The following is a 15,582-nucleotide window of genomic DNA, read 5'->3' as shown; positions in this document are numbered from 1 at the left end:
ACTTTTGTCCTTCAGCCAGTCAGTTCCCTTCTTTGGTGCACCCAGAGTTACCAGTTTCTTGTGTAATCTTTATGGAATATTCTATGTGTATATGTAAGCAGTTGCTTGTTGTTTGTAGTCTAACCTTTTAGTAGTACTAATTGCATTCCTCTCATCATGAATGAAGTGGAATATCTTTATATGTGAAAAGCCACCAGTATTTCCTAGTCTGTGAAGTCTGTTCATATCCTTTGCCCACTTTTTTGAACTACTCTTTTGGACTACTTCTTACTGATTTGTCAGAGCTCTTTGTAGTTTGAGGAAATCAACCTTGGTAATATGCATTGCAAATATTTTTCAGCTTTGACTTTTGTCTTTTGACTTAATTATGGTTTTGCTTTATACAGGTAACAGTTTTTTGTATCATCATATTTTATCCATCTTTTTTCCCATGATTTATTCAAATACTTCTGTGTTTCTTTTTGTGTTTAATTTTTGATCCATCTGGCATTTGATTAGGGTGATAAAATTGGCATAGATCCAGCTTAACTTTCCCAAATAGCTACTTAGTGACTAACCACTGATTTAAAATGTAGTCTTTATGATAGAGTACTAAATTCTACTCCATGTGTAGTGGATTTATGAGTGGTTTTCACTTTCTACATTGTATAATTCTTTACAATTTGCCTTTTTTTTTTTAAACCATGAAACAGCCTCACTTTATAATTAGAAAAAATAAAGATATTTCATTATGAACATAATGGATGATAAAAGAAAAATATCAAATACAATAATCAATACATGATTTTAGGAAAGGTAGGTGACTATGGAAAAACGTTTCTCATGTCATACCGTTAAATAAATTCAGATTTATTAAAGATGTTCAATATGAAACTGTAGGGAAATTTTGCTGAGAAAGGATTAGTAAGCAAAAGATGTAAGCTGTTACATTTGTATTTTTTATAATACTTATTTGAATTGTGTAAAAAAGGTACTCCCAGTGTTATCAGTTGTTCATCAGGATAATGTGCATGACACTGCTATTTGCTTTGGAGATTTAATCAGCAGTCTACCATCCTGCTTCCAGTAAGTTTGTAGAGGGGGTAACTGGTGTTTTTGTGATATTTTGATAATTGCTTATCATTGTTTCCTTTAGGATCTTAAGTACCAGGCACAGGATAACTTTATGATGATGGATGATGCTGTTCTCTGTATGTGCTTCAGCAGAGATACAGAAATGTTAGCAACTGGTGCCCAAGATGGAAAAATCAAGGTATGAATTAGAGGCATGAACTCTTATATGTAGACATTTTGAGAGTTCTGTGACAAGCTAGTCCGTACATAGGGTTTTTTTTACCTACTCTTTATTGAGCATCAACTTTATGCCAGTCACTTTAGTTTTTCTTATTTAATCCCAATAATAACTGCTTACAGAGGTCCAATAATTTAAAGTCACACAGTTGGTAATAGATTTGGGACTTCAGATCTGCTTGTGCCCTTTCTGCTGTGCCACCATAGCTTACCTTATTTGGTGTGTTTTGCTTTGGGGTGGTGGTCTGCAAATGCTTAGCAGTGATCAGCTATGGCTTGTATTTAATTGCTGGTCAAATACCCTGGGCTAGATAAAATACAGAACTGGTCTCTGCTAAGTGAACTTAGAGTCTAATTTTTTGCTTTAATAATTTAAAAGGAAAGAGGTTTAAGTTTCAGAGGATTCAAGTTGTCATTGTACTTTTGAGAACCTGACATATCATATTCAGCCATTGGCATGCATTAGTGAGCCCTGTATTTTGCCTGGCTCTGCAGGGTAGGAGTGGGACATGGGACACTGTATTTATAAGTTTTTACTATTCTTTTTAAAAAAATAAAGGTATGGAAGATTCAGAGTGGACAGTGTTTAAGGAGATTTGAAAGGGCACACAGCAAAGGTGTCACCTGTCTAAGCTTCTCTAAGGATAGCAGTCAGATCCTTAGTGCCTCTTTTGACCAGACAATTAGGTAAGTAACAATCTCCAAACTGCCCTCACTTTTGTTTGATATGATGAAACTTCAGAGGGAGGTAGTAGTTAGTGATTTCTATGTTTTCACCAGGATTCCTTTATATGGACAATGAGGGAATAAATGAGTAATAAATACATGTGAGACCTTATTTCCCCAAAGTACAGCTGACACAGTGCTATTGTGTTGTCCATTTGGGTCTCTACCCAGAAGAGAGATCAGAAGGGGATTTTAGCACCACTTCGTTTCTCAAAGTGTGGTCTATGGACCCACCTGCATCAGAGTCACCTTAGAGAGCATGTGACAAATACAGATTCCTGGGACCCAGCAGAGACCTAGAAGTCTGTCGCTGAACAGAAGCTTGTGGTATCAGTAGCATATTTTTTTCCAGTCTCTCTGCAAAGCTTTGTTTTTGTTTGATTGTTAGACATAATGAAAATACTACTCCATACATAATTGTGTAGTCCCTGTTCTTAATATTTTAACATGAGCTTCTGTAATTCATCTAAAATGCTTTCAACACTTGGTTCCAACCACAGTATATAGGATATTAATTGCTCTTTTCATTTGCTTTTATTTGTGATAGAATTCATGGTTTAAAATCTGGAAAAACCCTGAAGGAATTCCGTGGCCATTCCTCCTTTGTTAATGAAGCCACCTTTACACAGGATGGACATTATATTATCAGTGCATCCTCTGATGGCACTGTAAAGGTTAAGTATTTGCTACTGATTTTATTTGGGGTGTCTATTCCATTTTTTCTATTTTGCTCTTTGAGGAGTTTTCAGTGGTGATAAGGTGAAAGTTATGGTGGCTAAATCTCTTTACACTGTATTTTAGCCATAATTGAGATCTGTGACAATAATCATAATCTGCGGGTAATTTCCTGTTGGCCTAGGACCTCAAATCTCAAACCTACAGGCTATATGATACGTAGGAAAAGGTGTAGAGTTCTAAACTTAAGTCAACTCCTGTTTACAGGACTTTGTGACTTTGCCACAAAGTCAAATGGCCTGCCTGCAACAGTCAAATTCACGAAGGGCTCAGTGGCAGAATAAATAGGTCTCTTTTATTGCACAGCTTCACCCCACACCCATCCCCCCACATTAGGACCTTTCTGATAGCATTAATGAGGAATAAGATGGGTGTAGAGTAGAACTAAGTCCTCTTAGTTACTTGCTATCTTCAGCTCTCAGCTGAAAGTAATAGATCTTCAGTCTTAAGAGATTTAGTTATTTCAAGAGAGGGCATCATTTCCTAGAAAAGATGGGCAATCCAAATTGAAAATTGCTAGAGATCTTTGAGACACTCCGTTTACATTGTACATCTGCTTTTAAATTGCCTTTTGTAAGTGAATGTTCTCTGGCAGAGGACCTAAACATCCTAACAGCGATCCCTAACAGTCAGACTCCTTTCTGTGATGGCTTGGGAATTGAACCAGAAATTTGAAGGTAGGAGATGTACCCTTCCTCAGGATGGAACAGAAATACAGAGTTCTTGGTGCTTTAGTCATGGGGTTTGCCCTCTTTGTGCTGTGAATATGGGCTTTACAGCCTATAGGACTGTGAGGTGGCTTGTACAGGTCTCTTTGTTTTGTAGTCTTTAGTTTTTTGCAGTAGGTGGGGTAAAATATCTTAGGTGGGGTAAAATATCTCACTGACTTTTTGGACAGAAAACTCTAGAAGTCCCTTGATCACCGAAATGTTCATTTCTCTCCTAGGTCGCTGGGCTTTAGAGAGGCAGTTGGGGGAGATGATACAGTATTTATTAAGGAAATAAATATTGAGACAACTAGTGGGGCAGCTATTTCCTCCTTTTTCTAGGTATTTATTCAACATCCATTTTGTGCTAGGCTTCATTGAAGGCACAGGAGAAACACAGCATAGTCATGCCTTTGAGGTTTTTATGTCATCACTCCTCATGATGTGAGTAGTGTCCAGACACAGGCAACAGTTGGTTCATCCCTTCTCTAAGCATGTCTCAGATTTCAGTAACTATGATGTCTGATTATCTGCGTCAGTTCATAATAGTTCAGAAGGACAAGGTAAAAAGCATTAGGGTGGAGAACTGTTAGAAGAGGTATTGGACTGGGAGAGGTCATACAGGTGGCCAAGCGTAGCCTCCGCTTCATGGATCCTTGATTATGGCTGTTGACATTGTGACTTCTGTGGAGTGGTTCTCAGTACAAACTGAATCATTTGTGGAGCTTTTAAAAAAATAAAGCTACATACATCCCACCCTAGACCCACCAAATTTGAATCTCAGCATCCTGAGTATATAAATCTAAAAAACCCTCATTTCATTTTGATGTCCAGAGACCGGGTAGCTTTCTGGTTGTTCATGACAGTAGCATTGTTGACACATAGCTAATTTCAAAGTTAGGTAGCTTGTTAGCCAAGAGAAATTTTGTAGGAAAAGAGCATAAATTTTAAAAGAGTTTTATTATTTAGCTTTCTAATTTTTTGTTATTTTTATCAGTTAATCAGCAAGTAGGGAAGTTCTTTTGTATATGGCAATGCTAGGTATTTGGACTGTAAGCAGCTTTTTTTTTTTAGTCCTTTTTTTTCTTTTAAAGTAACTTAATTTTCAACCCTCAGACTTTAGAAATTGCTGCACTTCCACCCCTAAATGTTTATGCCTTATGTTTTGGTGTTGTAGATCTGGAACATGAAGACCACAGAATGTTCAAATACCTTTAAATCTTTGGGCAGCACTGCTGGGACAGACATCACTGTCAACAGTGTGATCCTGCTTCCTAAAAACCCAGAGCACTTTGTGGTTTGCAACAGATCCAACACAGTGGTCATCATGAACATGCAGGGACAGGTGAGTGCTCAGACTGTGCCTTTCCTCGGGCCCTGTGGGCAGTTCCCTAGTCAGAGACACTTGGTCCTACACTTTCAGTGAAGTATCAGCTATCAGTTCGCCACTCAGAAAACCAGATACACTGTTTTTTAGACACTTATTTAAATTTTAAATTCTGTCTACAAAGCATCTTCCTGGCATCTCAAAAGTTAGCTCCTTTCCCTGGAATGTTTGTATACTATGGTCTTTCTTTTGCATCCTTTGGATAAATTAAATTCTCTTTTTTTTCGTTTGTTTTTTTGGCTGCTCTGGGTTTTCATTGCTGCATGTAGGCTTTTTCTAGTTGTGGCGAGCAGAGGCTGCTCTCCAGTTGAAGTGCATAGGAGTCTCATTGTGGTGGCTTCTTGCCGTGGAGCGCAGGCTCGAGCAGCCGAGCTTTAGTTGTTGCCGCTCACAGGCTATGGAGCAAGGTCTCAGTAGTTGTGGCACATAGGCTTAGTTGCCCCTTGGCATTTGGGATTGAACTTGTGTCCCCTGCAGGTGGCAGGGGATTCTTAACCACTGGATCACCAGGGAAGTCCCCTGGTTTGTCTTTAAACCTTCTTCAGAACCTCACTGAAGATTTTAAGGTATAACAATCCCTCTGTGAGGGAAGGAGACATAGTGTGTGGATTAAGAGTTTGGGATATCTGTTAGCTACCATATGATCTAAAGTGGAACTCCAGTAGGAGAAGAGCAACAGTGTCTTCATGAACACGTAATCAGAACACCTGCTGGTTCCCAAAGAACCTCACTTTTGTAGCCCCAGGGACATGAGGAGTATCAAAGTTGAGGTCTCAAGCCCTTGGATGTTTTGTGATGCTACTGAAATGTTGACCTGGGCACTTGGGGATCTTGCTGAACATGGAGAAGACCCAGGGGCTGGTGTATGGAACTGTCTTTCCATTGCTTAAGTCCCTGTAAAAGATAAATTGGTGGTGACAAACCCATGGTTGAGATGGCTGGTCCTCAGTACTGCTGGGACACTGCATAATAGCCACAGCTGCCCACTTCTTAGTTTTCTGCTTGACCTTTGTGTGTGTGTGTGTGTGTGTAGCAGAGTTTTATTAAGTATAAAGAAGACAGAGAAAGCTTCTGACATAGACATCAGAAGGGGGATGGAGAGTGTAGTCTTATCAAGCAGACCCACTCCCCACAACATACATCTTAAGATAACAAGATCAGTCAGAAGGTTCTTGTTAAGGAGATACATTGTTCTTATAATCATTAGTACAGAGCTTAAGGAAAAACATAACCCTTGAGCCATTAGCTCTGGGCTTAAAAAAAACATTTTATGGGACTAAGATGAAGGAATGTAGGGGGAAAAAAAAACAGCTTGTCCTTTTCTCCTCCTTCAGAGCCCTGGACCCCTTCCTTCCTTGAGGGCCCCAGACTCCTTATCAGTCTACCTAAGAATTAGTTTTGTCATTCACCCCTTTTTCTTTTAGGAGAATTATGTTGCCAAGGGAAAAAGGTGGCATTTTCATTCCATAACTACTTCCTGCTGGGATGGGGGCATTGCCCCTAAATTGTTGAGGCAACATATTCTCCTAACCCGCATATTGAGGGTTTCTAATCCGGGGACCCCAAGTTGAAGGAGGTTGTAGAAGTTGTATCGGCATGAACAATCATTTGTAACCTAAAAGCTTTTAGATGGCTAGAAACAAACCCCATTATACAGTTACAGATGTAAGGCAAAATAGTCATTAAACCAAGTTAAAACATAATCACAATTAAAAGTCACATTATTTCCATAGTTAAGGTACAGTGAGTGAGTTATACCAATCCATTTTAGGATTGTTAGATGTCTTCAGATTAAGAAGAGGCGCCACATATGATTGTTGTTGGTGAAGAGGTGAAGAAAGTCCTTTTCTTGAATCGGAAAAACCCACCATGTGAAGTCTTCCAGTGATGAAGAAGGGAGCATTTTGCAGACCCAGCAATTAGACCAATTTTGGAGACGATCAGGGGTCACCTGCCAGAGTTCTTGTAATATCTCTTGAAAGATTGAAAGCTGAGTCACATAGTAAATTCTAAGGCTTCAGGATCTATGACAATATTGGTGCACAAAAATGGTCTGCCATAGACACAGTCCCTTCTAGGGGCAGTTTGAGCCCTCGTTAAAGCTATGGGTAAAACTTTAAACCAGTTGTTTTGTGTTTCCTGAGTTAGCTTATGCAGACTGTTAATAATGTCATTTTCTTCGTTTTCAAAGGAAGTAGCCCACTATACTTTCAATCTGGGATTCCTGACTTAGGTTCTTAGAAACCTCATGCTCACCAGCAGCGCTTCAATCCATAGAGTTTGGAGGCACAGCTATGACAAGGACTCGCTTTTAGGACTCTGGCCCCATATGGAAGCAGCCAAGAGAGATGCTGCTGAAGCTAGAGTTCCACCTCATTCCCGACTGCACTCCTAGCAAGTCTGAGTTCTCATGACTATCCCAAGCTTGGGGTCTGAGTAAAAGTACACAGTAACAACATGGATCACAAGTCCCTTGAAAGTCTGTGATCCAACAGTTTAGGTTAGTGGTTCTAATTCCCCAGGCAGTTACGGAATGGTCAAAGACCAGGAAAAGGTGACTGAGAAAGGGAAGTTTGGTCCACATGCTTCGCCCATTTCTGGCCGCTCCTCTCGCAGGGACATTGGGCGCCTTTTGGCATTGGCAAGTCAGTATAAACCCCTGACAAAGCTCCCAATTTGGGGGCAGCCTTCAGTCATTTCGAGGCACCTTGAAACCGCAGAGTAAGGCTCTGCTTCGTACATTTGCTTCATACTTAATTCTGTACGTTTCAGGCTCTCCATCAGTCACACACACAGGCACATCGTAGAGTTAGTAAAGTAAACGTATACTGAAAGAACAGGCAAGCTAGAGCTCTGAATGTCCTTACCTTGTTTTGAAGATCCCAGACAAGCCCCCAAGATGATAGCTTGCGGTGAATGATTCGAATTCGTGATCTCTGAAGAAGATTTAGCTTTGGGACTGGGGACCAGGCTTGATCACTCAAGAACTTTTGTGTAGCAGAGTTTTATTAAAGTATAAAAAGGAGAGAGAAGGCTTCTGACATAGACATCAGAAGAGGGATAGAGGGTGCCCTCTGCTTGACTTTTTAATTAAAAAGTTAAAAAAAATTTTTTTTTGGATTCATAAAGAAGTTACAAAAACAGGGCAGAGAGTTCCTATACACCCTTCCCCTGCATCTGTCAATGATAACTAATCTTACATAGCCATTGTATAATTATCAAAACCAGGACGTTGACATCAAAACCAGGTACAGGACTATTAAATATGAGCCTTATTTAGATTGTCTTTACATGCATTCATCTTGAGGTGGGACATGAACAGCTCTGTGAAATTTCATCTTGTTTTATGTAACCACCACAGTTAAGGTATAAAACTGTTTCACCACCCTCAAAGAAACTCCCTTGTGCTGTACTTTTTATAGTTAAATCCTTCTCCTCACAACCCTAGCCCCTGGCAGCCACTAATCTGTTTGACACTATTCTAATTTTCCTTTTGAGTATAGTAAATAAGAGACACACAGTATGTAACCTTTAAACCTTGTGAGATTGGTTTCTCTCCACTTGATTTATGATGATTTAAGTGGTATGTAAAATAGATCAAGCAAGGTCTTAAAGAGATAGAGTTCCATTATGAATGGGGAGGGCATCTCATTCTGTTAGAAAGAGGAAACTAGGGGGCATGGGTCACAGAGCATTGAGAACCAGTAGCATGATTTAGGAAATTGTGTATGGTAATGAATTTGCTTCAGGATAAAATGGCTCAATAGATTAAAGAGTAGGATTGGTGACCTGGGACATGGAAATTGTAAATTTCTATCTGCCACTGACTTAAAATAGCTTATCTTTTGTATATTTCCCAGTCAAGAGGATTTAGCACAAGGTGAATGGAATTGGTAATCTAATTATAAATGACAGTAAACCAGAGTACAAAATAACATAAAGATGTCAGTTTCCCCTGCTGCAGTGGAACTACTGCTAATCCAGATGTTTTATCTTTACCTTGGACTGTGTTGTACTCTTAGATTGTCAGAAGCTTCAGCTCTGGTAAGAGAGAAGGTGGTGACTTTGTTTGCTGTGCCCTCTCTCCCCGTGGCGAATGGATCTACTGTGTAGGGGAGGACTTTGTGCTTTACTGCTTCAGCACAGTCACTGGCAAACTGGAGAGAACTTTGACAGTAAGTATTACTGACTTAAGGCCATCTACAGAAATTGTTAATGCTTACATCTTTCTGAACTCGGAAGTAAACCTTTTTCAGAGTGCTGTCCTTGTGAATCTTGATGTAAAAATATGTAAAAGTGTCATCAAGTAAAATAAAGGGCCCATAAGTAATTGTATGGAATTACCTCCTGTATCTGGAAAAGTCATCCTTCAGTGAGCCCTCAGCTTCTAGTGGATAGGATGAGTGTACATAAAGCAGAGGAGGAAAAGGAATGTGCCTGTCTAGCCAGCTAGAGTAGTTAAACCTCCTCAGGGTGGTTGGAGAGTGACAGATACAGCTAGTTGTCTGCATGTGCTTTCAAAGGCTAGTTACTTGTATATTACCCTATCAAATTGGTTTTTTAAGCATTTAGTAACAAGGAATAATTAATGCAGCTGCTGTAACAATCGTCAAATTTCAGTGGCCTAACACAATGAACATGATGTCACAATGTGATATAAATTGCATCATCCTCCTCCATCTTTTAGCTGTGCCATTTGGGAAATGTGGCCTCTAAAGTCTTAGGAGAAAAGATAATTGAAGAGGTTATACTGGATGTTTTAAAGACTCACATCTGGAAGTGGTATATATTATTTTGTCCATCATTCTTTTTTGATTAGAATTAGTGTTGCCAACAGCCCAAATGCAAAGGAGGAGTGGACAGGGAAAATGCAGTCATCTACAGTTGGGAAGAAGAGATGGTGTGAATGTATAAAAAAATCATAAACATACCTGTTAGAGAATAATCTCCTCTCAAACTATTCTTGAATGAACTTTTGGTACACCAGCCTTGTGAAGCCTCCTCCAGTAGAGAGCAAAGATGTGAACAAAACAGAATGAGGTGGCAAGTGTCCTCTAGCTGAGGAAAATACTGAGTTCACTGAGTTGAAGGAATTGTTCAGTCTCAGCCACTGTCTTGGCCTAATATTTGCAAAATGGATGATGACTGGGACCAGCTATAGCACCAAAAGTGGTTTGGCATAAAGTGTAATTTACACATTACGAAGAACAGTACAGAAAATGTGATCAGCCATCTGATATTGTTTTGAGTTTCTGGTTTGTATGTTAACCCTCTTTGAGGTTCCCTTAGGTTTGACTCCTTTGGTGAGAAGTAGAAGCTTCTCTTCTTACCCGCCACTCAGCTCTGGAAGCTTCTTCAGTGATTTGTTAGCGACCTCTGTACCCTGATTCTGTGCTTCCCTATTCCAGGTTCACGAGAAGGATGTGATTGGTATTGCACATCACCCTCATCAGAACCTGATTGCTACTTACAGTGAAGATGGACTGCTAAAGCTCTGGAAACCCTAATTCAGCTTCTCTTTTTAAACTAGCTTGAGAGCACGTAGTTAAAATGAAGACATACTCATGTGTTGCTTTTTTTTTTTAAGGCCAGCTTTTCTAAGCAAATCATCTGAATTAGGCACAAGAATAATTTTGTGAAAATTCATGTTTAAGTAGCGGTTACCACTTTTTATATATTTTCAAGGTATTCACTGGGGCAGTCACTTAATGCTGTCAATAATCTTTTACCTGAAGAGCAAAATATTGGTATTCCTAGGGAAAAACTGTACTCCTTTATTTGAAATGCTTTGATTGAAATGGGCTTCCTGCAGTAAAACTTGTAAATTAGGAACTATCCTAAATTCATTAGCTGTTTACTATCCCACCTTTTTTTTTTTTTTTTTAAAGATGTTAATAAACTTTACACCTTTCTGGAGGCTTTGTTTTTAAATGTAAATAAATGCCTATCTAGTTAAGGCATTTACTTAGAATCAGATGAAGAGTGCAGGACACTACATTATCATCCCTGAAATCAGTTTCCCATAGGATCTCATTTCACTGCCCTCCCCCCGGGCGTTCATTTTTTTCTTAACTAATTGCAGGATCCACTATGAGAATTGTTTTGGCATATCTCCTTTGTATGCAGAGGAAGGTTTTTGCATTGAAAATGTGCTGTTCAAGAAAAAAAAAATTAGAGATTTAGGAAACAAACTCTTAGCAGTATTTTGCATGGGTCTTTTCTGTTTCAACTGATATATGTGGAATGCCTATGTTGATGTGTTAAGATACTGTGGGTACCATTTCAAGAAAGTGAGCTTATTTATGGAGGCCTTTTAAGCCCCATTTCCCCAGTTAGTAGGTACAGGTGAATGAGAATTTTGCAGTCTTAAAACCCTTTGTCACTTGAAATACAGTCTGATCTGTATTAAAGATGAGCAATGCCTAGCATGTAAAAATGCTTAATGCTGGCCGAATAATTTTTTAACAGCACTATGAAATCCATCTTTCCCAGTTACACTCCCCAAATTTGGTCTTTTTGCCACAAAACCTGAACTTGCTCACAGAATGTCATTTGTGTCATTTTGAGAGTTGAACGATAGCTACATGACTGTACCCTGCCATTCCTCTCAGTGAAGAGCAGCTTTCATTTAAGGAAAAGAAGTTTAAAGTGGAAAGAAAAGAGCTCATGCGAAAATTCCTTACAAAAATCAAGATACCAGTTTGATTTAGCCCACAACCTCATGAACTGGCGGTTCAGAAGCCTTCTTTCTGCCAAGGCTCATGGAGAACAAGAAGCTATCAGCATGGGTGCACTTATTTCTTCTAGGAATTTTTAGCAAACATCTCGTCTGTTCTTGCATCTAATGCTCAGGATGGTTAGACCAATTTCTGTCACAGGATAGGGGAAAAGCAGCAAGTTAACAGGATTAGTGGTTGATAAGAGGAAATCTGGAGTTGACTGTGAAAAAGACCATCAAGAGCTCAAGGTAAAGGGCTTTGGTGATCTTGGGGGAGCCCTTCCAGGCCCTGCAGTGTGCCACAGGTGCAAGGCACGTGCTGCACAAATGGTAAGGTCAGAGAGACTAGTCTACAGGCCTTCAAGTATATTTTCTTAAGGGAGTTAATGCTCATAACTGGGGAGGAAAAATCGGCCTTTCCCAAGTTTTTTCTTCCAGTCCCTTGTTCCTGGTGATCTCCTGCAGTAGAGAAGGCAGGGGGAGCCCTGGGGAGAGGCAGAAGTGGTGGAGAGCTTGGGTCGGGCATGACTGAGCAGTGTGGGAACCAGGAAGGGCTCCTGGACCCTTGCTTGCACATCCCCCAACCCGGGTTCCTAGAGAGCCACTACAGCACATGTATTTGACACTCCTCTCTAGCACTGGAAACTCAAAATGCACATGTGCTTGCTCAGTCTTGCCCAGCTTTTAGGGACCCCATGAATTGGGGCCCTCAAGGCTCCATGGGATTTTCCAGGCAAGAATATTGGAGCATGTTGCCATTTCCTGTTCCTGAGGATCTTCCTGTCCCAGGGATTGAACCTGCATCGCTTGGGTCTCCTGCATTGGTTGGCAGATTCCTCATCACTGCACTACCTGGGAAGCCAGAACTCAAAATATATGGCATTCAAGTTAAGCCCTGCCCCCCAACAGTCCATGAGTTGTTCCATCTCCCACTCAATTGTTGCATTAATGACTCTGGAAAACATTTAATGACCTAGTACTTCACAGCAGTTATTTTTTTTCTGAGTCTTAGGTATAGTTAGGTCTAATTCAGTGTTGTGTTAACCAGTTATTTTTCAGCTTGTATTTCTACCACTAGCAGTATTTACTGAGTCCTTCCTATGTGAACAGTGTTGTTTCTCAGAACTGCTTTATGAGCTCCAGCCTATTGAGTCCCATGATACAAGTGAAGAAACAGGTTGCCAGTGGTTTTATACTTCCTCCTAGGGCTCACACAAGTGTCATTTTCTTCCATCTTATGGTTTGGATAGAGGCAAAGAGTCCATGGGTGTTTCTCCACATTTGGTTAAGGCTTATCTAAACTGAACACAGGCGGTGAGAGGAGTAGAAAGAGATCCAAGTACAGCAGTGGGGTTTAACAAGCACGCACAAACTTGAGAACCAGTAAGTAGACCAGGGGTCCTTTTCATCATCTTCAAGGTATTTCCATCCTTGTTCTGTTGGTCTTTGAAGCTGGCTGAGATAGTCAAGTGAAGTGGTACTGTTATTATTGCTTTGCTCAAGCATTTTTTACTCACTGTGCCTTTAGAACCTATGCTTCCTATTCCCACATTTCAAAACAGGAAACCAGCAGTATGTCAAAGACAGGAAGCTCCCTTAGTCTGGAACAGACTTGGTATAGAAGGGCTGCCATTCTTTGACCCTCCACACAGCAATTCTAACAATGGTATTACTGTTCTGGTGATTTAATATAACTATATCCCCATGGTGGTGGTGTATGGCCTTGGCTGTATATATGACCATCCTGGTTGCTGAGGCTACACACAGCTCAACTACACCAAAACACCTGAGACACATCATGTTTTGGCCAAGGGTGGGAGCCAGTATTATACACACAAAAAAATCTGATGCTAATTTCACAAGATTTGTCACCACGTTCCATTTACTAAGACCCTCATGGGACATAAAATTAGCTTTTTATTCCCTGCAAGTATGAATGGACGGGGAGCCATCGTTAAGGAGGCATTAGGGCTAGGGCCAGGGAGCTACACTTCTGTGAATGCACTATTTCTTAGTTGACCTTGGCCAAAAAAGAACTTAACTTTTGGTGTGTTTTGTTTTTACAGACTACAAACCTGTCAGTTTCTGCCTCTCTAGGTTACTACTAGTTTCTTCTAGTGATGTCTAAAGATTTTTTACTGTGGTCAAACAAAAGTAAAAGCTTACTTAACCGTTTTTGAGTATATATAACTCAGTAGCACTAACCTTATTAACTACTGTGCAACCATTGTTTTCAAACCAAGTTTCCACTCCTCCCAGCCCTTGGTAATCTGTGTGCTATGAATTTGCCTAGGTAGTTCATATAAATGTAAGGCCTTTCTGTTACAAATGCATGTATGACACATTTTGTTCATTCACCTGTTAAAACACCAGCATAAGGGTCTTTTCCAGTGAGTCGGTTCTTTGCATCAGGTGGCCCAAGTACTGGAGCTTCAGCATCAGTACCTCTAACAGAATGTTCAGGACTGATGCTGAAGCACCAACAAGGTACAGGCTTCTCATTTCTTCATATTCTCACTTGTTTCCATTTTGGATTACTAGCTACAAAGTGGTATATCTCACCGAATTCTCATTTTATTTCCCTTGTGACTAATAAATATTAAAGCCTCATGTAAGGATTTTTGTAATTTTTACAATGTATTTATAAGGCAGGTTTATTGTAGACTTTTTTAGACCAATATTTTCCTTTCTGAACACTTGCCTGGCCAGATTAAAAAGAGATAATGCAAGAATGATAGGATAGGGAGAAGCTATCAATTAAGACTGTCAGTATGAGAAGAAACCTGAATGTTTGGGGAATATGCACCTCACCCCAAGTTTCAGTCTCCTCTTTTTAACTCGTGTTGTAAGGGGAAGTTAGGTTGTGGAGTACATGTCCATGTTAGAACTGTTTAAGGCTCCTGATTACGAGAGAGACAGAATCAGTAGAACAAGCAAAAACCCACATTCCACTTCAGTGTGCAAAAATTCTTAAGCCCTCCATCCCATTTGTTGCTCATTACTCATCCCTCCACTTTCACTCCGCACCCGTTTAGTATTAAATGTCGGAACTATGGTTAATTAGTACTTTTCTGGTGTTACTCACTTTAGTTAAACTAGTATTCTTAACTAGTGAAAAGCCAATGCTTTAACCTGGGAAAAAAAAAACCTGTGGTGACACACTGGACATGCTTTGTAATCAGTATATTAAAGAGACATTCATACATTTCAAGAATTGCTTAAATTCTGATACCAGATTTAAGCTTGTGAACATATGACTTGAAACATACAATTAAAGCTATTCATCATAGTTTGCTATACTACCAACATTAAATTACAGTTACTCTGGAGCATAAGTTAAATGGTTTAAAGTAAGCCTGGAACATACCTACAAAAACACCTTGCTCTATCATACATGCAAATTGCTTCTCCATGTAAAGGTCTCATCACTCTAACCTCTAAGTTTCCCTGCTCCAGAAGTCACTACTCTAAGGCTTACTGTGGTCCAACGGCTGGGGGGCGGGGGGCAAAAAAAGTAACCAGGACCAATAGCTATATATATTAATAAAAGATGGCACAGCAAAAGAAGGGAATGCAATTCTACAAGTGCAAGCCCTCAAGAAGCAGCATATTATGATAAACCCCTTCTTTACAAAGGTATCATTTCTATCAGTGATACCACAGGCTAAATTAAATTATACAGCATGCCATCTTCAAGTAACAGTTGAGGCAATAGAATAAATGCAGAAGTATCACAATGAATCCCACTTACTACATACAGACCAACACTTCTCTACATTAATTTCTTTGTCTGATTGCCAGTTAAACACAGTTTTAATTTCATAGCTTAACAATTAAGGGTCATACACTGAAGTCAATACATATACCTGGCATTTCAAACTAAGCTATTCCATGTACATAGCTGAAATCAATTACAAAGTATGGCCTAACAAAAGCTAGGGGACATTTTTTAAAGTCATTTTTACAAGTACTAAACTTATCTTGCACACTGAAGTCATCATACATACAGGGCAAAGTCA

General features: G+C 39.7%; 1 protein-coding gene across 1 annotated transcript in view; it reads left to right on the top strand.

Moving 5' to 3' along the window:
- The window catches only part of SMU1 (SMU1 DNA replication regulator and spliceosomal factor), a 29,370-nt gene extending 18,609 nt beyond the window's left edge, over window positions 1–10,761 (top strand). The window contains exons 7-12 of the mRNA XM_006066705.4: window positions 1,136–1,252; window positions 1,850–1,977; window positions 2,564–2,690; window positions 4,636–4,803; window positions 8,868–9,020; window positions 10,254–10,761. Of these exons, the coding sequence (XP_006066767.1) occupies window positions 1,136–1,252; window positions 1,850–1,977; window positions 2,564–2,690; window positions 4,636–4,803; window positions 8,868–9,020; window positions 10,254–10,352 (792 nt within the window). The 3' untranslated portion in view covers window positions 10,353–10,761. The remainder of the gene's footprint in view (window positions 1–1,135; window positions 1,253–1,849; window positions 1,978–2,563; window positions 2,691–4,635; window positions 4,804–8,867; window positions 9,021–10,253) is intronic.
- The last annotated feature ends 4,821 nt before the right edge of the window (window positions 10,762–15,582 follow it).

The sequence above is a fragment of the Bubalus bubalis genome, chromosome 3, assembly GCF_019923935.1.
Source record: "Bubalus bubalis isolate 160015118507 breed Murrah chromosome 3, NDDB_SH_1, whole genome shotgun sequence".
In the NCBI taxonomy this organism is placed as follows: domain Eukaryota; kingdom Metazoa; phylum Chordata; class Mammalia; order Artiodactyla; family Bovidae; genus Bubalus; species Bubalus bubalis.
This window is presented reverse-complemented; position numbering and strand designations above follow the sequence as displayed.